The following is a 23,530-nucleotide window of genomic DNA, read 5'->3' as shown; positions in this document are numbered from 1 at the left end:
TGGAAATCCTTACTGGCCAGAGCAGTATCAGAATTTCTTCCGCTCGAACCAGAAAGCGATAAATCAGCAGCGCTCTGCTAGTCTTGGGTTGGCACCCGCCGAAACTTCTCTCCAAAGCCACGAAACCAGGCGCGAAATGAAATATGGCCGCCAATACCAATCAATCATATTTTGTGGGGGCAGGCTTATCAACTTCAAATCGGTCTTGTTGCATACCATTACCTGCCGACAACTGAGACACGTATGCTGTTGAAATGCGACAAGGATCAATCGACAGAGGTGCGTAGTTGCATTGAGAGATAGAGCCATGTACAGTACAATATTACGTAGTAAGGGTTTGAACGCGGGGTTCAGGCTGCATGTGGCCGCAATCGGTTTCACCATCTCAGATCTGTATGTTTGCCGCAGCAGGATCCATATAGAGTGGCATATCGGTGAGCTAATCCCTACAGGTCTCGGGTACGTTCTCCTTTTTCTCCCCGTCCCGCGGACCTGTTTCCCCGGCCCGTCAGCCCGCGTCCCCGTCCCGTCCTAGGTTACACTAGCATTGTGCACGCCACCTTAACATTAGTTCATCTTATGCTGTGTCGGAAATTGCGACATCATCTTCAAATTCGACTACCTGCATCTGTTCAGCTTCCACAATGCCCTCAGGCTTGAAGATCATGTACTATTTCCAGATTATTCACACCGCTATTCTACTATCTCCTGCTTTAACTTGCCTCCTTGCCATCAGGCAACAAATTTGGCCGAATTACCATGTGGGGGTCATGAGACATCCAGGGCCACCTTATGGTCTCCTTTGCTTGTGCTAGAAGCTTTGCGCAATCCTAGGTACCCATGATGCGCATTTCATTTCGGCCATAGTCGCGACGTGACCACTATTGATACGCCCATGGCTACGAAAAATATTGGAAGAAAAGCACTGTGTAAATGCGTTCCGTCAATCACCGCCTTATGTCTGAAGCAGCGAAAAGAGGAAAGAAACAAGGCCTGATCCTTTGCGGCTCCTTTCAAAGAATGGTACACAGGGACATGATACATTTGGACAAGAAATTAAGCCTTGGATGCATACTAGGACGTGCATATTGAGTTTCTGCTATGTTCTACCTCACTTCATCAGGACTCGCCGTTCTCTGGCAGGCACCATATTGTTTGGCTGAGCGTAGTCATGGACTGAGGTAGCGGGAGAAACCATTGTACTTGGGCATAGGCTCATCATCGTGCTTGGTATTTAGAGAATAAAAGGCCGTGTACTTGAACACCCAACAGACACAATTGCAACATTTCTAACAGCCATTGAACTTTCCCAACCCTTCTCTTCAACCGTGACCATAATGCTCTCTACAACAGCCTCCAACATCCAGGGCTACCTCCCGTCCACGGAGGCTCTTTGGCTTGGTCTCATCGTCCTATCAGTCCTTCTTTCTTATGCATGGCTATTGTATCCCCTTCTCCACGGGCGTTTTCATCACATCCCTGGGCCCTGGTACTGCAAGATTTCAAGTCTCCCTCTCGCCTTTTACGACATATCATGCTGTCGAAATGAAGTTATCCTTAGCTGGCACAGGAAGCACGGGCCCGTCATCGTAATCGCCCCCAATGAAGTGTCAGTGGCAGACCTAGAGGGCACCAGGGATGTCTACAAGGCGACGGGCCGCTGGGCCAAGAGCAGCTACTTTGATCATTTCCAAGGCTATGGGATGCGATCAGTCTTTGCAACAAAGCCATACGAAGAACATCGGAAGAAACGCAAGTATACCTCAGCGTTTTATCAAGCATCAACCATATACACAGTACCAGAAATTGAGCAGCATATCAAGGCCCGCTCTCTGGCATTTCTAAACCAGGTCGGAGCTGGTCAGGCTGTTGACGTCTACAGCTTGACATCTTGGTTTGCATTTGATAACATAACCTTTCTGGTTCTCGGCCCTGAGTACTCTACTTGCTCTGTAGACCAACTATGTCCAGAGCGTGGCATTCTTGCAGGGTTAAAGTCTCAGCAATTCTTCGGTCCCTTTCGCCACCGATATCCTCAGCTTTACAAATTTGTCTCTCGGATACTGCAAACATTGAGCTCAAGTTTCTACTATCTCTCAGCTGACGATGCCTTGGCCCTTTGGTGCCAACAGCAGTTTTATACAGTGGCGCAGGACCCTTGCTTATCCAAGTCTCACTCTCTAGTTCGGCATCTCTTGGAGACAGAGGAGATTGAGGCCGATGAAGGACCGGCTTATCTCCAGTACATAGCAGCTGAGGTTCTTGACAACATCAACGCTGCTGAAGCCACTGTGGCAGTAACTGCTACATACCTGATCTGGACTCTGACCCAAGTACCGCACTGGCAACAAAAAATACGCAGAGAACTCTCTGTATTGCCCAGAATGGATAATGGTAGCCTGTCGTTTTCCGATATTGACAGCCAGGTTCCGTCATTAGAGGCCTGTCTACGGGAAGTCTATCGTCTCTATCCAGCCTCTAGTGGCAGGGCCGAGCGCATCGTACCGCATGGAGGGCGTGACTTGTCCGGAGTCTTCCTCCCACAAGGCACGATCGTCACATCGTCTCTTTTGGCTTTACACTATGACCCGCAGGTTTACCCTGACCCCTCAAGCTTTTCTCCTGAACGGTGGCTCGAGGGTGATGAGAAATCGCAAAAGCTTAGTGACAGATACCTGATGCCTTTTGGCTATGGTGGAAGGCTCTGTCTAGGAAAAGCTCTGGCTACCATGGAACTGAAGATGCTTATAGCCAGCCTATACCTTGAGCATGAGAGTTTGCCAACCACAATGACGAATGCTGGAACTATGAAGCAGTGCAGTACACACGATGCGGTGCCAAAAGGATTGAGATGTGTAGTTCAATTTCGGAAGACGGAACTTTCTAATTGAGTTCGGAGAGGCATTAACCGTCAGCTCAGTTCTATAGATTCATCTCGGTCTAATATGAAGCCTTCGGGAAGATATTGATACTGTCAACGACGTATTTGTGCCCAAGATCTATATGATGCAGTCTCCTATTTTTACCATGTGGGTCTAGTTTTGTAATTAAGCCTTTGCATGTGGGACATTCAAGGGCTTACTCATACCCTGCACCCACGGTCGTAGTATTTATTCTTCATATTGACTCTTCCGTCAGGATTGTCAAAGAGAAAGCAATCATCGGCCTCCTAGACTTTTAAATTCAACAACTCAACCGACAAAATGAAGTACGAACGTATGGCCATCGAGAAAGAGGCCCCCGAGGAGGTAGGCGCCATTATCAAGTACAACTTATCCGAGAGTGCCATTGCGGACCAGACGCTTGAGTCCCTGGGTATTGTGATTCCCAGTCAGTCTATCCTGACATACACAGAGCACAAAGGAAGCCATCATGTACGTTCTGTCGTCGCTCGAGCTTCCGGCGGAACCATCACCCCCGAGGATGTACTTGTTACCGCGGGGGCCTCAACTGCCCTGTTCATCATCAATACGGCGCTCATTGGGCCTGGAGACCATGCCATTGTGACACGGCCCAACTACGCCACTAATCTCGAGATCCCGCGGTCAATTGGCTGTGATATTTCTTTCATTGACCTCGAATTTGAATCGCAATTCCGCCTGGAAACAGACCGTATTGCTACCGCCATTCGCCCCGGCATCACAAAGCTTATCAGCATCTGCTCCCCAAATAACCCGACCGGAACAATGTGCACGCTCGCGGAACTGAAGCGACTTGCTTCGCTGGCCAAAGAAAACAATTGCTACCTGCTCATAGACGAGACATATGCAGATCTCGTCGACTACACTTCCGACGATGTGGACCCATCCCCAAGGGGAGCATGCCTCGGAGACCACGTTGTCACAGTATCATCCATGTCCAAAGCCTACGGCGTACCGGGGATCCGAGTTGGATGGCTTACTACTACCAACCCCATCCTGCAAGAGATGTTCCTCGCCGCCAAAGAGCAGATCAGCATCAGTGGTAGTGTGCTGGACGAACTCATCGCCGAGCAGATTCTCTCTCGTCGAGACACACTCCTTCCCTCCACCATTGCGGAAATGCGCCACCGAAGGGACTTTGTAGCGGGGTGGGTGCACAAGCACAATGACTTGGTGGACTGGGTGAGGCCCGATGCCGGCGTCATGTGCTTCATCAAGATCAAGAAAGAGCCCAAGGGCGGTATTGAAGCGTTCTACAAGCGCCTTCTCGATGATTACGGTGTTTACATTGGCCGTGGTACCTGGTTCGAGAGGGATGATTGCTTTTTCCGGCTTGGTTATGGGTGGCCCACGTTTGAGCAGCTCAAGGAGGGGCTGGACAAGATCTCAGAGGCGCTGACGGCATAAGATATACATAGTATGTACGTGCGGGCCCATGTGTTAAGGATCGGCAGTAGCTAGTTTAATAACACGCTCGGAAGGATTCACTATATATGGCTTGATCAGGGTACGCCATTACCTAGACCTTATTGGTAAATTTAGTGCCAGGCTATTTTCCCCTGCCGTTCCGTGCCGTGCCGCGCGTTGCTATGGACCGATCCCCGACTCCCCTAGCGCTAGCTAATCTCAGTTGAGGCGAGTAGGGGCGGGGCACTACATGGCCCTGATGCTCACTAAAATGCCAAGAATTGGCAACTGTGGTATCATGCATGGGAATCCCTATTGAGTCACCGGTCTGACCACATACATAGCCAAGGACCGACCTTGGCGATGCAGATTAATCTGCATCAAAATGTGTCTCCATCATCCAGGTTTCTTGAGTGAGACATGGGTCATCTCTGTTTTGAGTCTCATCCAGGGCGGCAAGAAACCGGTTTCATTTACTCACCGCAGTTCTGTGCATTGAATGTCTTGGAATGGAATTATGGCGTACTGAGACACCTCAGCAAGGTACCACGACAATCATTGCACCGTCTCTAAATCTCTGAGACGTCTTGTAAAGGTGGTTTAGTGGAGACCAGGGACAATGATGTCGCAGCTCAGCTTTTGATGGAACCGGAGAGAATTTTCCCTCCATCAACGGTTTTGAGGCACTATGTAGTCAGTTTGCCAGTCAACCAAATCCGTTCAATCTTGCTACACCTACCACCCATCATCTCTGCAAAGGTAGGTAACCTCTTTGTTACTCAGGGTTGTGACTGCTGCTAGCTACCATGACCGCATCTACTCCAAAGTCTGAGGAGGGTCCCCAGTTGAGCAGAGTCACGATCGCTGTCATAGGCGTAGGTACTGACACCAATCCTCCAAGTAACACAACCACGCATAATAACTGACGACAACAGGTCCAGCAGGGCTGTCCGCAATCAAGGCTTTGAGAGAAGAAGGTTTTGAGGCCATAGGTTTCGAACGGCGAGAACGTGTAGGCGGCGTTTGGTCCTACAGCTCCAACTCAAGATACACATCAGTAGTCCCGGAAACGGTTTCCAATGTTAGCAGATTTGTTGTGAGTTGCTTGTTAGCCCCATAGTCTTGTTCATCTGGCTGATTTGCAAAAGTCTGGATTTAGTGACTTTCCAGTCCCAAAAGGTTCGTTGCAATTGCGAGCACCACCATCGATCAATCTCTGACCGTGCTGACGGCCCAGATCTGCCTCCGTATATGACTGGCGCACAGGTTGGAGAGTTCTTGGAATCGTATGCCCGTCATTTTGATCTTGAAAAGCATATCCGTTTCGAAACAACTGTCCGCAAGATACTTCGTGACAAGGCAGACAAGGCATGGAACGTCCATATCATCAGGCCTGACGGGCGCGATCAAATTCTAAAGTTTGACAAGGTTGTTGTCGGCTCTGGATCCGAAAGCATTCCGTCATGGCCTCCAATGCCGGGGAGAAAGATCTTCCAAGGAACTGTCATTCATGGCCAGAGCTATCGCAAGTAAGTGATCCATAAAGAGGCACAAATGCAAGACTAACTGGTTCGAGACCAGAAGAATTTTCTGGCCAGAGGGTCCTCGTTGTTGGAATAGGAAACACAGCCTGTGAAGTGTCGCTCAGCCTCACCAGGCATGCGTCCAAGGTGTACCAGTCCTATCGCCGCGGTCGAATCATTATCTCACGATACGACGACAATGGCGTGCCCACGGACCTGACTCCCTGGACTTCTCTACAGTTCAAGTACATGACAGAGCATAAGGTGCCATGGATTGCCAATCGTTTGGCTAACAGCCTCACGGAAGATACCATGTTTCGAGGCATGGCACGTTACGATCTTGACACCAGCTTATCGGAGAGCCAAAAATACAAACGCGCCCAAGAGAGAATCAGGGGAGAATGGCGTCTGATTCCACACGCCAACATGGAGTTCACGCATCCTGCTGTGCAAGACGACTTCATGGGAGCACTCTACTCAGGCGCTGTTGCTCCTGTACACGGGTTCAGGGCTTTTGTAGGCGAGAACAGTGTGCTTCTCGGCGACGGATCTACGGTCGACGTTGATGCTGTCATCTTCTGTACCGGCTACAACCTTGACTACAGCCTCATGCCAGAGCTAGAAATGGATGGCGCTTGTGGCGTGCCCCTGACAACAGCTGGTCAAGCAAACAAGATGAATGACCCTCGCGTACCCCAGGAGGTTTCCCTTCCGCGACTACACCACATGATTTTCCCGCCAAAGTGGGCTTCATCTGTTGCCTTTCTCAGCTGGATCTCAGCTTTGGAGACAGCATGGTGCGTTTGCGAACTGGCGTCGATGGCTGTGACCCAGATCTGGGCGGCTGAGACTTCTATCCAACAAGGATCTCCAGCACCGCCACGCGGGTACAGAAAGCTCGCGCAGCTTCCAAGCGTGGCTGATATGAATGCCTCGGTTGACGATTATCATACTTGGTGGCGTCTCGGACGCACCAAGGAGCCATCAGCACATGCTGGTCTGATCCGTCCGTATCCTTTCTACCGGTTCTTGCACGACATGGCTGGCACTGGCATGTACGAAAATGCTGGTCCCAAGTTCAGTCTGCGCAACCTGAAGCTACGGTTCACGGACAGAAGTCTCTACAACTGTCTCGCTCGGGGTCCGCCCAGTAGCCACATATGGCGTGTGTTTAACACAAACCCGAGGGGAATCCCCGGTTGCGGGAGACGAGCATGGCCTCAAGCCAGACAGATGGTCGAAGATGCGGTAAGTATGTGAATTCTGCAAGACTGAACCACGTGCTAACAATACAGTTTCACGATTACGAGGAGTTTCTGCAGAAGAAAAAGCACTCGGCTTAAAAAAAAACCCTGTAATTGCAGTATTGGGGGTTATGAATTGCATAGCCAATTGCAGTGTTACTACGTTTCTCGAGATGCCTGACTTGATTTGAGCTCTAGAGTTTCTATTTAGATATATCAATATTAGAGATCGCATAGAATAAAGTATAAATGACTCTGGGCGGTTACACAGCACATTGTCACATCTCGACTTTCAGGATGATCTTGATCAAAATCTGATCGTAGATCCACCATGTTCTCAATTTCGGAATGGCACGTAGATGCGGGGTAGTAGTCCTGCCCTGGGAATGAACATGGCCCATCGAGGACATTTGGCCCAATAACCCAGCTGTGGTGATCCTGGCAAGTGAGCTTACGCAACACACATTGTGTATCTTGGCCATGAGTCCCTAAGAAAGATTACGAGGCCTTCCAGTGCTCGATGCACCCTGGGTTGTACAGTAACGGCTCTCACACCATCCCCCACGCCCCCCAGCCTTACAAATCGAATGGTGTGACGATGCATTTGTCCATGAGTAGAACAAGAGGGGTAATTGCCTCAGGTTCGAGCACGAGCAAGCGTCAATAGTCTAACAAGGATCTGGTACCCTTCATCAACCTGCATAAATTGAGTAAAGCAGTGCTCGTCAACCCACAGCTTGGTCAGACACCGGTACATGCTCTACACGCTTCCGGCAGCAGCAGTCCAGTTTCTTCAATCTTCACCATGACCAACAACTCGGCCAAGGCAACCCAGAACGGTACCGGTAGACGAGCCAGGCCGCCATCTTCCAACAGCACCCGCTCCTACTGGCACCGCGATCCATCCGACCGGTTGTTGTGTCACCGCACTACAGAAGAGCTTCCGACCACAGCCGATGTAGTTGTCATTGGTAGTGGCATCACGGGTACCTTTGCCGCACGAGAGCTTGTTACGGGAGGTCGAAGCGTCCTCATGCTCGAGGCCCGAGAGGCGTGCTGGGGTGCAACAGGGCGTGTAAGTCCTATTCTGCCAATTCTTTTTGTCTCCCTGATCAGGGCAGAATCAGTACAGATACTTACCCGGCATCACTAGAACGGAGGTCACTGTCAACCCGCTGTATGGGATGCCCCCGCTGACGTTGCCCGTTTTGAGCTTGGGACCTTTGATCTCATTGCCAATATGGTTGCAAAGTACAATATTCCATGTGACTGGCAAGTCACCGGAGGTGTGCATCCCATCTTCTCAGAAGAGGTGCTTGGAGCTGTTAAGCAGCAGATGGAGCGCCTGAAGAAATATCCAGACCTCCAGGATAAGGCCATTCTTATCCAGGACAATGACGAGCTCGCTCGAAAACATGTCCCTGAGGCTATAGCTGCAGTATTCCAGCCGAATGCTGCAAAGTGCTGGCCTTACAAACTGGTCGCATGGATTCTCGAGTCTCTTCTTGATCATCACGATGCATCTATGTTCAATCTGCAGACGAACATCCTGGTTGATCGCATCGAACGTGGTCAGTTGTCATGGAACCTTCATACTAAGCGTGGCCAGGTACAAGCTCGACATGTGCTTCTCGCGACCAACGCGTACACGTCACATTTGGTTCCTGGAATGTCGGGCCTCATCACGCCCGTGCGAGGACAAGTCTGTGCACTCGAGCCCCCCACAGGCACCATGCAGCTCCCGCATAGCTACGTTTGGATGAAGGGCGCCGACCACCAATACTTGATTCACCGTGGGCCAGAGGATACCCAAGAGAGGTCCGCGAGCTCAGCGGATAGGTCAATCATATTTGGCGGTGAGCGACTGGCAGAGCGGCTTGATGGAGAGGAAGGTGTATGCAATGATGACGAGATCAACCCGATCATCAGTCAGGCTCTACATAGGTGCGTCAGTGATGCACTCATGCTACCTCTTGAGGATGGCAATCGCATCAAAGCCAAGGTAATGGATGCCAACTACGAATGGACGGGGATCATGGGCTATTCGAGTGATGGCGTGCCTTGGGTTGGTCGCCTACAGGGATCTTTGATTGGTCATTCCAGTAACGAGGAGGGATCTGGGGCTGAGGATATGGGGCTATGGATCAGTGCGGGATATACAGGGCACGGCATGCCGGTGGCGGCAAGATGTGGAGCTGCAGTCGCAGAGATGATACTAGGCAGATCAGATGGTATTGAGATCCCTGCTGCATGGGGGGTGAGTGAAGAAAGGGCTTCAGCGGCGCGAGGGTTGGCGATCCCCCAAACACTGGCAGAGCTTCTAAGCGAACTGCCAGCCGAATAGCTTGGATGCACTGAATCTGGAAGCGCCTTGATCATATGCATTCGCTCTTCACATCTCTTCACACCGCCAGAAACTGATAAACAAGTCGTGCATGAAAACATGTATATATGAACACTTCAATCTTGTCTTATTATCAAGAAGGTTAGTAGATTGGGACCCTAGTATCTCGGTGAGCCAGGATCTGACTGCATGCAGGGAGGGGCTTCCGAGACAATGTTGTATTTTGATTTTGATTGGTGAAATGGAAGAGAAAAGAGATGACAGAGATCAGCCAAGACATAGCCTGCAGGTAACGCAATCTTGCTTTCCAGGGTACATTCACACAGTCTGTTCACCTGAAGCGGAGGTAAGGGCCTGCCATTTCGGGCCCACATACTTGCATCAAAGCAATGACACAATTGTATTCGCAAGATAAGGCAACAGCAGATCTCTTTCTCAAGTTCCATGTGACTTGTAGACCGCATTAAGTTTCAAAACGTAGGCCGGGAAGAAACTGAGTTGTCTCAGGGCTATACAACATGCCCTGTACGGTGGGAGCCGGGACGGAATGGACAAGGCCAAGATCTATGTGCCTTACACTAAACCCCCAGGGGAACAGAGAACAGATCCAAGTCCCCAGAATGAAGCTTTATAAGTCTTGGCCCACTGTATGATCTAGAACATTAACGGCTACGAAAATCAACTTCGTAATTGGATCTTGTCTTTCATACACAAGTTTCGTCGTTGTGGGCATAAAGAATTATTTTATTATACAATCGATTCATCAACTTGCAAGCGTAAAAAAATGGGTTCACTCGGCACAAGCCAGCCTGCAATTGAGTGGCATGCTGTGCTGAAAGGAGATACCGATCCGCACTCAGCCTCGTCCATGGCGCATACAGCAACTGATGGTGTCGTGGATTATGAATTCTCACCATTTCTTGGGCATATCTCTGACATTGCACTGTCGTCCTTGATCCTCTCTTCATGGGGATTAGTCGTCAGCCGACAGTTTGGTTCTGACGACGCTGTGATGTTTGATGCTGCTCTGCGGAGCGGGACAAACGGAGGCATGGTTGTTGTACCGCTCAGCGTTGATACCACAGGCGAAAAGACTATTTTTGGATACCTTCTATCTGTGCAGCGGCAGCATGAAGACGCGAGCGGACAGTTGGAGGTGAATGGCCTGGACGGGCCTGCAACCAACGGACTCAAAGCACTGATTGTCATTCATTCATCAGACAATACCTCGAAACGCTTTTCCGCACTCCAGATGCAAGATCTGTCAGAAAAGTATCCTTTCATCGTTGATCTGCATCTAAGCACCCAAGGACTCCATGGCAAAGCTAGCTTCTCGACGGCTCTGTTCAAACCCTCTTTGGTCAAAGCTTTATTCCAGCGTCTTGACCATACGATACACCGGCTTTCTGATGCCAATGCCGAAAGCAAACTGGCGGAAGTAGAAATTGTCACGCCTGAAGATCTCAAAATGATCTGGCGCTGGAACCTTCACGTTCCTGAGCAGATCAACCGCTGTGTTCATGACATCTTCACAGGCATTGCCGCTTCTCAGCCTGACGCGCAGGCAGTCTGTTCATGGGATGGTAAGCTGACATATGGTGAGCTCGATAGGCTTTCTACGGCCTTGGCTGACAAGCTTTTATCCTCTGGTGTGCAAACCGGCACCATAGTGCCGTTGTGCTTCCACAAATCTATGTGGACAATAGTTGCTTTACTCGGTGTTCTAAAGGCTGGAGGAGCCTTTCTACTCCTGGACCCATCACTTCCAGAGAAACGGCTCCAATACATGGTCCAGACTGTCAACCCAAACCTGATATTGGCCTCCAAGTCTAATCACGACCTGGGATCACGACTTGCTGAAGCAGTCTTCATCCTCGAACCACAGGCCTTGGAAGAGCACGCTCAAAACTCGAACTGGCAGCCAGTTCAGCAGAGCCCGACATCCCTGATGTACGTGATTTTCACCTCTGGAAGCACGGGGATACCAAAATGTGCTATGATCTCGCACGCCAACGCCTCTTCAGCATTTCATCACCAGTCTGAAGTCCTGAGGTTCGACACCAAGTCCAGAATTCTCGACTTCTCTTCATATAGCTTCACCACAACTATCAGCAATGTCTTTGGGGCCCTGCTTCTTGGCGGCTGTCTCTGTGTTCCGAGTGAAGACGATCGGCGAAACAGACTGGCCGAGGTCATCAGGTCTCTTGAGGTCAACATTGTAGACCTGACACCATCTGTTATGCAGTTTCTGGATCCTGATGAAGTGCCTGACCTGCAGGTCATCATCTTTGGTGGTGAAGCTATATCTACAAGAGAGATTGCTCGATGGTGGGGCAAAGTGCACATTATCCACTTGTACGGCCAGAGTGAGTGCACTTCAAATGCGGTCATCAATGGGCATCCTACCAGCATGGATGACGTTCTCCGCATTGGTAGAGGATCAGGTTTGAACACCTGGATCGTGGATCCAGAGAACCACAATAAGCTGCAGCCTGTTGGATACATTGGTGAGCTGTTGCTTGAGGGGCCACTCGTGGGATGTGGCTATATGAACCAGCCCGAGGAAACTGCAGCGGCTTTCATAAATGATCCCGACTGGCTTCTCAAAGGAGATGCGAGTGGTTCGGCGGTATCTGAAATCCCTGGGAGGCATGGCCGCTTGTATAGAACGGGGGACCTCGTTCAGTACAGCGAGAACGGAACCCTTAGGTTCTTTGGACGCAAAGATGCACAAGTCAAGATCAGAGGCCAAAGGGTTGAACTCGGAGAGGTTGAGCATTGGCTCAAGAAGCTCTCAGGTGCAAACCGAGCCGTGGCCGAAGTCATAACACCACGAGGAACTGGTGCAAGTCCGACTTTGGTGGCATTTCTGGAGGGGGAGACGGCCGATGGTGCACAAGCTGTTGGCTCTCGTTTGCCTGCCGAACTAGAGGCCAAGCTCACTCGGCATCTTCCAGTTTATATGATACCAGTCACCCTTTTCACCATGCATTCTATCCCCGAAACGGCTACTGGGAAAGTGAACCGTAGAGAACTGCGTCAGATAGCCGCCTCTATGTCGGCCGAGCAGCTCGCTAAACTACGAACATCGGCCGGACCCAAACAGCAGCCGGCTTCTGAACTGCAACGGACTATGCAACTGTTATGGAGCCGAGTGCTCAAGATGGAGCCTGCTCATATTGGACTAGATGACAGTTTCTTCCATCTTGGAGGTGATAGTGTTGCCGCTATTAAATTGGTTAGCGAGGCACGCAAGGCTCGTATCAAGCTGGAAGTTGCAGATATCATTCGACACCCAATCCTTCACGATTTGGTTGATACGAGTGTGCATCACCTCGGCCAAGTCTGTGAAACAATCCCACCTTTCGCTCTCCTGGAAAAATCAGTTGATGTCAGATCGTTCCTTGACGACGTCGCTAGCCGTCATGACATAGATCCAACCAAGGTCCAAGATGCATACCCATGCACCCCCTTGCAAGAAGGCTTGATATCTCTGGCATCGGCAAGACCAGGCGCATGTGTAGAGCAATCTGTGCTCGAATTAGCGCCGCACATCTCAGACAATGACATTCACGCTGCATGGTCAAAGGTCGTTCGCGTGATGCCCATTTTGCGTACCAGGTTTGTGCACCACGACACCTTTGGCATAATCCAGATTGTTCTTGACGACAATATTCATTGGGGCAACTTTACGGGTCTGGATGAGTATCTTGAAGTTGATAGAAGAAACACCATGGACCTTGGCCAACCATTCACTCGCTTTGCCTTGATCAAAGAGAATACGAGCACAAACAGATGCCTCGTTTGGACGGCGCATCATGCTCTCTACGACGGATGGTCAATTGGGTTAATCAAAGACGCAGTCCTAGACGCACTTCGAGGGGTACCGGTCGAGCCAGGGCCTCAATTCCAGTCCTTCATTCAGCACATCAGGTACCAGGATCCCCAGAAGGTGGCTGAGTACTGGAAGCGCGTTCTACATGACTGTGACTCCGTACCATTCCCGATCCTACCGCCGTCGATAGACCAACCAGTGGCAGACATGGTGGTGCAGCACGACTTTTCGCATCTCAAGCGGCTCTCCAAGGGCATCACAACCACGGCTCTGATCCACGCAGCATGGGCCTTGATTATAGGACGCATCAACAGTTCAGATGAGGCAGTTTTCGGCGTCACAACGTCGGGAAGAAATGCTCCGGTAGACAGAATAGAAGCTATCGTGGCCCCAACCTTTGCGACAATTCCACTTCGCGTCAACCTGTCACGTTCCCAAAAAGTATCGGATTATCTGAACATCATCCACCAACATTCAGCCGACGTGGTGGCTTTTGAACAAGCAGGACTTCACAACATTGCAAGGATGTCACCTGGGTGCAAGAATGCATGCATGTTTCAATCACTTCTCGTCATTCAACAAGAAAGGTCTGGTAGCACTGGCCATGATGATGCGCTAGGTGTTTGGAAGACACTGTCTCAGCATCGCTGGCTCAACACGTATGCCCTCATGCTTGAGATACGCATTGGTGCAGAGGATATCCACATAAATGCCAGTTTTGATCAAAGAGTGATTGAACCGCCAATGGTTCGTGGGTTGTTGAGCCATCTCGAGTATGCAGTGCAGCAACTTGACAATGCTTATGACTCGGCCGCGACGTTGGAGCAAGTCGATATAACAACACCCGATGACCTGGACCTGCTGTGGACTTGGAATGCTCAGTATCCTGCGTCATATGAGCAGTGCGTCCATGAAATCATCCGACAACGCGTCACAGCCCAGCCTAACGCGCCAGCGATATGCGCTTGGGACGGCGGGCTTACGTACATGGAATTAGACTTGCTCACCACAAAGATTGGCCACCATCTCGTCGAACGCGGTATACAACCCAATACTCTGATTCCACTATGCTTTGAAAAGTCAATGTGGACAGCTGTGGCCATGCTATCGGTTCTTAAGGCTGGCGCAGGCTTTGCACTCCTAGAGTCCAGCCTACCAGAAGAGCGCCTCCGCACTATGGTCGATCAGTTGGAGGCAGACGTGATCATATCTTCGTCCTCAAATGCTGTGCTAAGCTCACGATTGTGTAAAACAGTCATTGAAATTGGGTCAGACGTGGCCTCATCTCGGGACTCTGAACCAGGCGAGATAAGCTCGCAAACCCCTTCTAATGTAATGTTCGCAGTGTTCACATCGGGCACCACAGGACAGCCCAAATGCGTGACACTGACACATAGCAACTTTTGCTCTATGCTGAAACATCAGTGCGAGCTTCTGGGATTCCACGATAAAATCAGAGTGTTCGACTTTGCCGCCTACTCCTTTGATATTGCTGTACATAATGTCTTTGCTACTCTTGCCTCGGGCGGCTGCCTATGTGTTCCCTCGGACAAGGAGCGTTGGGGGAATCTGACCAAGGCTATGGCGGATATGAGGGCCACTGTTGCTGATTTGACCCCCTCCGTAGCGCGTCTCATCGACCCAGCTGGTGTTCCTTGTCTTGAAACGCTCATCCTAGCTGGAGAGGCTGTAACAAAAGACGATGTCACTCGTTGGTGGGGTCGCGTGAGAGTTATCAATGCCTACGGGCCTGCAGAGTGTCAAATCAGCACCATCAATGCGGATGCATCGACGCCAGCCGAGACAACCAGAATAGGAAAGGGAGCTGGGTTGTTGACCTGGGTAGTAGACCAGCATAACCACGATATCTTGGTATCTCCGGGCTACATTGGTGAACTCCTTCTTGAAGGCCCTCTTGTTAGCCGCGGCTACCTTGGTAACCCACAGCAAACCGCAGCTAAATTTATCCAAGACCCGAAATGGCTCCTAGATGGCAGGAATGGTCAATCGGGTCGCCGTGGAAGAATGTACAAGACAGGCGACCTGGTACGATTCAGTCATGATGGAAGTTTATCTTACGTTGGGAGAAAAGACACACAAGTCAAGATTCGCGGACAGCGAGTTGAACTCGGAGAGATTGAGCTTTACGTCCAAAGATGCATGGCAGAGGTGACAACAGTAATTGCCGAGGTCATCTTACCCCGCGGAGAGACACCAAGTCCTATGTTGGTCATTTTCGTCGAAGCGACCGAGGGAACCATGTTGAATAAGGAGATTTCTAGTCCTGCTGCCAGCATTCTCCCTGTTCCTTCAGAAATAGACCTCAAGCTGTCCAAGCGCCTGTCTAGGCATATGAGGCCCAGTGCCTTCATCTCCATGGCAAAGCTACCTACAACGAGTACGGGCAAGACAGACCGCCGAGAGCTACAGAGAGTCGGAGCAACTTTCTCGGTCCAAGACTTAGTGAGAAAGCACACTTCGGCACGTGACCCGAAGAGGCAGCCTACCTCGGATGCCGAGCGGAAAATGCAGGGAATCTGGGCTGATGTTCTAAATGTGAATCCGGACATGATCGGATTAGATGATGACTTTTTTCAACTTGGAGGTGATTCAATTGCTGCGCTCAAGGTTGTCAGAAGGGCTCGGGAGGCTGGGATAAACATGACCGTCATGGATATCTTTAACCAGCCAACACTATCTCCTCAGCTAGGTGCAGATTCTACCTGACACTTTTGGGTTCTGAAATAGACTGGACATGTGCAATTGATATGTTGAGTCCTCAATGAATGCACTTCAAGGTTTTAGAAATTGATTGCTAGATCCCGGTGCCTCAATCCTTCAAAGCGGCATTCTCCAGAGCATCCAAAGCCGCTTTCATCGTGTCTGAAATACTGTCGAGGTATCTGAATGCAAATATCTCAAAATGATTCCCTTCGATATCTGCCACGTTGAAAAACAAATCATTCTCGTACGTGTCCCATCCCAGGTTCCGCTCCTTGCGACCCAAGTGCATAGTTCCGTCTCTGTCTAGGGGTACAGATTCCTTAGCCCGGAGCAGGGTGATCCGTGGTCGGCGCTCTGCAGAGTCTCCGTTCCAAACTGGGGGCGTCCATGCATCTATCATGCGGTTCGCATCCGCCATGGCGCGGTCGGCAAGAATGCGAGACGGATCTTGTCCCTCAACATCTTCCTGGCTTACTGTCTTTCGGGGGGTTCCGTTCGATTGCTTCTGGGGGTAAACCGTGTCGATCATGAGGATGCCAATGACTTTGATGTCAGTGTCTTTGCTATCCAGTTGATGTGCCATCTCCAGGCTCAAGTGGCCACCCATGCTCCAGCCACCAAGGATAATTTGAATATTCCCGTCGGCATCGTATCGCTTAGGGAAGTCATTCTTGCCCACCGCTTCAACGACCAAATCAACGTAGAATCGAGCCATATCGCAGAGTCCACCGTCAAAAGGCTCTCCACTGCTAAAGTTCGGGTTGTGAATCCCATAAACGGGGCGATGAAGAGGGGCCAGACAATGGTAAGAAAATATTGTACCACCACCGTCATGGATGAGAAAGACTGCGACAGCTTGGTCCTCTTGCGAGACTGCAGGCTGGATGGTTTCGGGGTTAGTTTCCATTTTCAAAAATTGGATTGAGGCTTGAGTTGATGGGTGTACTACTACTTGGATGAACGGGTTGACTACCATGTATTAGTAGTGGAAACGGCCGCCAGGGCGCTACACGAAGGTACTGGGTCTTACTGCATAATACCTGATAGAACTACATAGCAAGACCAGTAAATCTTAACCCCTCTTTTAGGCCGTGTTGGGCATTAATGCATGTCTCAGGTTCAATATGATTATATAATTAATCATGTTTACTATCACTTTTGAGATAATGAAACTTTCTTCAGTAAATATTATTAACTTAATTACCTTAATTATAGCCTAAACTTGGGCTTCTAAGCTGTCTTCAAGTCCCTTAAGCTAATATCTTATTATATAGGTAGCTTGAGGATTGAAGAAAAGGAATTTAACACTTCGACTGGCAAGCTCAGCACCTTGAGAAGGCTGAATGGGGACGGAATAAGAAGTAGATAATTTGTCATTATACTGAATGACGATCCGGACTACGCAGGATTCCCAATTAGTATTACTATTCTAGTAAAGACTCGCTCTGAATATAGTGGTTATAACCTATTAAAGTATAACAGATAAAATCGCTGTATTTATAATATAAACCTGAATAGAAATTTATTTATAATAATTATATTACTCTGAGGAATATAAAGAATTCTTAAAGTTACTGTCTAAGACTGTTAACTACTTCCGTTAGAGTATTATTTCTATATTAAAACACATCCTTATTTGATGTTATCCCCTGCGTTGCTAAAGTGTGTATATTGCTGTCGCTGGGCCCGCACCAGCGAAGTCACCTAAGGATAGAGCGTGCTCTGTTAAGAATTTCACTATCTACCATTCATGAGCACGAACTCAATTACAGGCCGTTGTCTCAGTCGACAGCTCGACCCTGGCCTCGTTACCAATATGCTACACCAAGCACGTAGATACGCATAGATATCAGCACAGAAACACAAGGATATCAAAGGTTCGGGGTCGTCTTAGCACCCGTAACCCGTAAAACTCCTTGAATCCCTGTTGATACCTGTTGAACAAGATTTGTCATCAGCTACGCGTCTTACTCACAATGCTATGACCCGCTACCGCACTAGCACAAGCCCGGAACAGATCCGTTTCCGCTCCCCGACAACATGCTGCCTTGACAAAGCCCCGCGTTGTATCTTTAAAGTCATGGCATAGCACACACCTCAGCCTGACCTTTTTCGACACATACTATTCTACTTCTTCTTCTTCTTCGCCGATCAACCAAAGGAACAGCACTCCTAGCACCCTGTACAAGCCGACAGCAAAGCGACACTTTCTCGCATTATCCCAGACCTAGTCTTTACTCGCTAGCATGGCAGACCTCCTCCGAGAAATCAAGGCGAAGTGGAACCCCGAGCCACTGCCTCCGCGCGGCACCTTCGACGGTCAAACTGTCCTCGTCACTGGTGGAACGAGCGGCCTCGGTCTCGCTACCGCGAAACACTTTGCGAGCCTCGGAGCTGCCAAAGTAATCATCACCTACCGCAATAAACCTCGAGCTGAAACAGCCAGGCAGCAGATCGAGGCTGCCGCACGGGCTGCTGGGAGTGAACAGGTAGTGATCGAGATGATGGAGTTGGATCTCACCCGATATTCGTCGTGCATTTCCTTCGTTGATGAGCTCGTGCGCCGAACGAACGGCATTGATATTGCGATACTCAATGCCGGCACGTTTAATCCGGAGTTTGTTATGAGTCCCGAGGGCTGGTACGTGATTATTGCGTGTCTACCGCGCTGGCATTTGCTAATGCCCACTCTTTGCTTAGGGAAGAAACAATCCAAACAAACACACTTTGCACCTCACTGATCGCCATTCTTCTCATAAAGTGGATGAAAGCAATACGACAAAACCGACAGTCTCCAGCAAGCCTCGTCATAGTAAGCTCAGGTCGGCATCTAACTCCAGATATTTCCCAGTGGCCTGAGTGGGAGAAACGTGACGGGGGTATCCTGTTGCACTTCAAAGACCCGTCAAACTGGCCTTCCGGTGGTGGCCCGGACGCTATGTATGCTACCAGTAAGCTGCTGTTGATGTACGCTTTTGAAGAAATCTGCAAACTAGCTGTTGATGAAAAGGGAGAGTAAGTACCCTACCCCGTTCCCTCTACTGGAGGCAGGACACTGAAAATACCTGCACCCCAGACCTCAGGTCATCCTCAAGAGTGTTTGTCCGGGAATCTGCAACACAGACCTGCAGCGAACCCTAAAGAAGCGATCTCTCGTTGCTAGAATGGCGATACCTATACTCATGAGCATTGTTGGAAAGTCGCCCGAGCTTGGAGGGAGGTACTTATTAGACGCGGCTTTGGCGGGGCCTGAGAAACATGTGAGTATTCAAATCATGAGTTCAATCAATTACTTCGCACAATATTAGCACCGCATGGACCCTGAACTGACTACGTTTTACTTCCTAGGGGAGATTCATTCGCTTCTATCTGACGGACGAGGAATTCCGCGTGTAAGTACCTCCCAGCGGATACTAGCTCCTCCCATCTGAACGTCTTTAATTTTGCTGACCAAAAACGTATCCAGGAATTCGATCCCAGTCATAACCAGTCCGGCCGGAAGGAGGGCTCAAGCCATGATTTGGAAGGAAGTTTAGTGCGGAGCTCGTGACGAAAGTTCCTGGGTCTTCAATCACCACAAGCCAGTGACATCTACCCATGGACTGGTGTATTTTTGACGCTCTTGTTTCTTTTTTTTTGTATAATCATCACCAAGAGGTATTATTTGAGTGAGTCACATGATTCTAGAATAAGACATGTCAGTGTACAATAGCGAAGCTAAATTAAGTAAATCAGATAATGGAGAACTGTATTTTAGTAAAATAAACTGCTTGCAGCTGCTATATTGAACATTCTATCGAAAACCGCTAACACTTCTTTATCACCCACTTCCCTCCATAGACGTTGGGATCCTGATACTACATAAGCATAACTTTACAGTATCTTATGAAGCTACGTCAACATAAAATGAGTACGGTCAAGGCAAGTACTAAAGATCCGTGCAGCGCTGTCATGGAGCGGATATAATATATATCCGTTTAAATGGAAGCTAGCAGTGGCTATTAATAATTATATTATTAGAAGTGGATATAAATTGTATCCGTTCATGCGAGAGGCAAAGGACACTCTCAATACGGCTAGCTCGAAGTGACAACCCTAGAACCTTTAAATTAGATTTAAATTTAATTGGCTAATGTATTATTATTATATGAGTTTTAGCTATTCTAAGTAAAGAGCCTTTGCTTCAGTGAAACACAAGAACACCTTTATCGTGTCTATATTACAGAGGCCCAAAGTTAAAATTGAAGTTCTCTGCTTTTAAGCTTTCAGGGGCAAAGGGGCCATATGGATACATCCAATCACCATCTATCCCAAGAACATCTGCAAAGAGCTCTACTGCCTCAGAACATAATGTATGGATGTTGCCCATTAGCCCGTGGACAATTTGCATGGGATCCACTGAACTGCGCAACCTTTGTGATATCAGCTGCAAGTCATGGGATGTCAGTTTTGAGTTTGGTGGAATTAAAGTCAATTTTTGCTTACCAGATACTTCCGCTGCATCAGTGGCTGGAGGGATGTGTTATTTGACAAGTGCTGGCTTTCAGATGTGGTTTCATGTGAATTTACAACATTCCGTGCAGCCTCTTCGATTTTGATGCATCCATTTAACAAATTCCCAAGGTCACAGCCATGGTAGACCACAAGCTTTTCAACAGCCCTCACAAAACCGGTCATTATCGATATGTCTAACTGTGCTTGGGGACCGGACGGGTTTTGGAGGACAGACGCGAACATCGTGATAACTGCATGTACAGCATGGTACATTATCTGCCTTTCCGACCTGTTAGCTTGGACGACTTTTGACGGAAAGAGACATATCTACCAGGTGAGGCTGAATGGCGGCGGTGACATTGTCAGGATAAGCCGGAGAGTCGACCGAGCTGCAGCGTTAGGGACCTGTGCAAGCAAGTTGAATGTGTCGTTATTTGAGTGCCCGTTGCGAATTGTTGCCATGTTGATTCTCCCGGCTACAGTGTAATACATAATGGGCAGCAAAAGAACTGGGAGTTCTAGCTGTGAACTAGCCGGGGAACTATCATAATTTGGTCGAATATGAGCGGGCAGGCTCATTTTCCACATGTCTAGCTGATGATTCAGCTCGGCTACTGCGCCCTGGAGTTGCGTGCCGTTCATTTTGAGGGCCCGCTGAGAGTAAAGCTCCGCGGAAATGCGCGACTGGATCATGGTAAGTCCTGCCATGCATCGCAAGACGTTTATCCTCTCTTGTGTGCCTGGGATTGTGTAATCGCTTGGACCGTCGGATATGTTAATGATAGGGAGATCAATCTCTATATCATTGCCGAATGTGGATGGTAGTCCTTGCTTCATCATTTGGTCGCTGTCAATACAATAAGCAATCCAAAACACTCTCCTATGCTGCTCAGCTGTTGTACGGTCTAGTTTCTCATACCATCTTGTAGTATGTAGACCGACAGCCTGTAGCGCTCTGGCGAGAGATGCGGTTATACTCGAAGTAGTCCGAGCATCCGCAGTTCCATGCATGAATATAGCCATAGAAAGTAGTGCTTGACAAGTTGAGATATCGCTGCCTCTGATAAGAAGCTCTGGGAACATAGCGAATGCGTTCTTAAAATAACCCCAAGCAATGGGGGTTAACTGACTGTGGGCACAGGGATCTGTTTTCCACTGTATTGCAGTTGCAATAAGGCCATTTATAATAGCCCATCTCGGCGGGCTATCATTGCAATTTCTTGGGCCAGCAAGGAACTGTTGCTGGAGTAATTCCGAGGCAGATCTTACCGTAAAGAGCGGGTAGAAGACGTTGAAATCGTCCAGTGCGTTTGCAACAAAATGTTGCAAGAGGAATTGGTTCTCCACAGAGGCGAATACTTGTCTTCTGAATCCACTGGGGTCCAATTGAGACCGAAACAAATCCACATCAGATTGACTTCCTGGCAGTTTTGGAAGCGGCACTGAGGGGTGCTGGGACTCTTCGGTGTACGGGGCATGGAACTCAATGTCACTCGTGATGTCCAATGATTCCAAAAAACCGGTTGGTGCCTCTGAGTTTTCCAAAACTGCTAGGGAAGTTGGTTTTGTACTTGCGGTCGGCACGGTAGAGGGAGATGGCCCAAGGATTATGGTAGGTTCTACTTGCAGGCCAGTCGATATGTCTCCCGGAAGGTTCGCAAAATGGTTCCCATTATCATCGAAGTGGCCTCTGGGATCCACGTCAGGTGGTTGAGATACAGTTGTCGATTCTTGTGAGGGCTTGGCGACAGGCAACTCTCCAAGCGAAGACTCTATCTTACTCAACCGCTCTTCTAGCATATGGATGTATTGCTTGCTAACAAAGTCACTCAGTTGGTTGACCATCTGAGCACGATACCATCTCTTACCTCTTCCCTGGCCCGCGTCTTCTTCGCTCTATATATTCACACGCCGTGCTTTGCTCTATGCAAGGTGTGCAGCTGGGCGTTTCTCCATCACATCGAATCTTTCGTCTCTGGCATCTTAGGCACGCCTACTTCAGTCATTAGCGTTCGGACCACGACATCGTCTGAGAAGCAATGGCACTTACATTGGCAACACGCTTTTTGATCTTGTCGCTCCCAGTTGTCGCCTGCTCTCCCTCCATGGCGTGAAATGGTGCGGAAGGAAATCTCAGGAATACTCCGAGATGCAGGGTTACAAAGGTCGCATCTGCCGTCATGAAGGCTTCGATAACGAATAAAGTTCAAGGAACGACGTATTACTCAGCTACAGCGCTAGTTCCAACCCTGCGCGGATACTTTTTGCATCCGTAAGCGCACTGTTCCCCACTCCGTTTGTTTTTAGAAAAGTTTAGTCCGAGAAACGTGGATGGAGTCGCATTAGCTGCCTGCAGTAATCTAGGGTATCTGGCCCGCAAAATTTAATGCAACCACGCCTGACTTTATTCGCATTCTGACAATCGCCAGGGAGAACACTGAGATGAGAAGTGTAAGACAGCTGAAGTAGAGGTAAGGTATAGAAGAAGGATTTTTTTCTAGTATATACAAAGAATTTAATACTATACATTAAAGCACCATCAACAAAGCAAGCCAGCCTTGTCAAGCTCGCTGAGCCCCACCTAAATCTGGTCACTGTCTCTCTCGAGAGCGATTGGCATTTGAAAAGACAGAATGACTGTAAGCTAATGTCGCCTCTACTCATAAGTATAGGTTGCCAGGTGCCGCAAATGATGCGGTAGTTTCTGAGCACTAGATCTTGCTGGGGCAAGCACTATACTTAAAGTCCTTGGCCGAGTAGCTTGGGTAGGGCAGTCCGAGAAGGCCAATCAAGTGAGCGAGGGAATCCGTACCAACTCCGTGCGCCGGTATGATCCTATATTGTTAATAAAGTCATTTTTGAAGTTCAATCGCCTCGATCCAAGTGCAGAAGTGAATGGAGAAGTGTAACGTACAGCGAATCTTTGGCTATCCTATTTTCGGATAACTTGTTCAGGAATTCGGCAGCCTCAGTGTGATCAACGAAAAGGTCGGCATTTTCAAAGTGCGGGTTCCAGTAGTCAGCCTCAAACACAGCCA

At 49.1% G+C, this 23,530-nt stretch overlaps 8 protein-coding genes across 8 annotated transcripts; 6 read left to right on the top strand and 2 right to left on the bottom strand.

Annotated features, from left to right (window-relative positions):
• Nucleotides 1–1,337: 1,337 nt before the first annotated feature.
• FVEG_06501 (hypothetical protein) lies at nt 1,338–2,891 on the top strand (the record flags this gene model as incomplete). The annotated part of the gene is made up of 1 exon (XM_018894896.1): nt 1,338–2,891. The coding sequence occupies one exon, from the start codon at nt 1,338–1,340 to the stop codon at nt 2,889–2,891; it is 1,554 nt and encodes a 517-aa protein (XP_018752044.1).
• A 312-nt stretch (nt 2,892–3,203) lies between these two features.
• On the top strand, nt 3,204–4,328 carry FVEG_06500 (hypothetical protein; the record flags this gene model as incomplete). Its single annotated transcript, XM_018894895.1, has 1 exon — nt 3,204–4,328. One exon carries the CDS (start codon nt 3,204–3,206, stop codon nt 4,326–4,328), a length of 1,125 nt encoding a protein of 374 aa, XP_018752043.1.
• An 806-nt stretch (nt 4,329–5,134) lies between these two features.
• Nucleotides 5,135–7,111, top strand: FVEG_15870 (hypothetical protein; the record flags this gene model as incomplete). Its single annotated transcript, XM_018905096.1, has 5 exons — nt 5,135–5,207; nt 5,264–5,424; nt 5,477–5,507; nt 5,566–5,857; nt 5,905–7,111. The coding sequence occupies 5 exons, from the start codon at nt 5,135–5,137 to the stop codon at nt 7,109–7,111; spliced, it is 1,764 nt and encodes a 587-aa protein (XP_018752042.1).
• Nucleotides 7,112–7,900: 789 nt separating this feature from the next.
• On the top strand, nt 7,901–9,439 carry FVEG_06497 (hypothetical protein; the record flags this gene model as incomplete). The annotated part of the gene is made up of 2 exons (XM_018894894.1): nt 7,901–8,170; nt 8,249–9,439. The coding sequence occupies 2 exons, from the start codon at nt 7,901–7,903 to the stop codon at nt 9,437–9,439; spliced, it is 1,461 nt and encodes a 486-aa protein (XP_018752041.1).
• Nucleotides 9,440–10,223: 784 nt separating this feature from the next.
• FVEG_06496 (hypothetical protein) lies at nt 10,224–16,001 on the top strand (the record flags this gene model as incomplete). Its single annotated transcript, XM_018894893.1, has 1 exon — nt 10,224–16,001. One exon carries the CDS (start codon nt 10,224–10,226, stop codon nt 15,999–16,001), a length of 5,778 nt encoding a protein of 1,925 aa, XP_018752040.1.
• Nucleotides 16,002–16,104: 103 nt separating this feature from the next.
• On the bottom strand, nt 16,105–16,905 carry FVEG_06495 (hypothetical protein; the record flags this gene model as incomplete). Its single annotated transcript, XM_018894892.1, has 1 exon — nt 16,105–16,905. The coding sequence occupies one exon, from the start codon at nt 16,903–16,905 to the stop codon at nt 16,105–16,107; it is 801 nt and encodes a 266-aa protein (XP_018752039.1).
• Nucleotides 16,906–18,244: 1,339 nt separating this feature from the next.
• FVEG_06494 (hypothetical protein) lies at nt 18,245–19,394 on the top strand (the record flags this gene model as incomplete). The annotated part of the gene is made up of 4 exons (XM_018894891.1): nt 18,245–18,639; nt 18,699–19,013; nt 19,075–19,258; nt 19,347–19,394. The coding sequence occupies 4 exons, from the start codon at nt 18,245–18,247 to the stop codon at nt 19,392–19,394; spliced, it is 942 nt and encodes a 313-aa protein (XP_018752038.1).
• A 1,425-nt stretch (nt 19,395–20,819) lies between these two features.
• Nucleotides 20,820–22,650, bottom strand: FVEG_06493 (hypothetical protein; the record flags this gene model as incomplete). The annotated part of the gene is made up of 3 exons (XM_018894890.1): nt 22,543–22,650; nt 22,361–22,485; nt 20,820–22,308 (listed from the first exon to the last, which is right to left on the bottom strand). The coding sequence occupies exons 1-3, from the start codon at nt 22,597–22,599 to the stop codon at nt 20,820–20,822; spliced, it is 1,671 nt and encodes a 556-aa protein (XP_018752037.1). The 5' UTR covers nt 22,600–22,650.
• Nucleotides 22,651–23,530: the final 880 nt, after the last annotated feature.

Source organism: Fusarium verticillioides, chromosome 7 (assembly GCF_000149555.1).
Source record: "Fusarium verticillioides 7600 chromosome 7, whole genome shotgun sequence".
NCBI classification, from domain to species: domain Eukaryota; kingdom Fungi; phylum Ascomycota; class Sordariomycetes; order Hypocreales; family Nectriaceae; genus Fusarium; species Fusarium verticillioides.
This window is presented reverse-complemented; position numbering and strand designations above follow the sequence as displayed.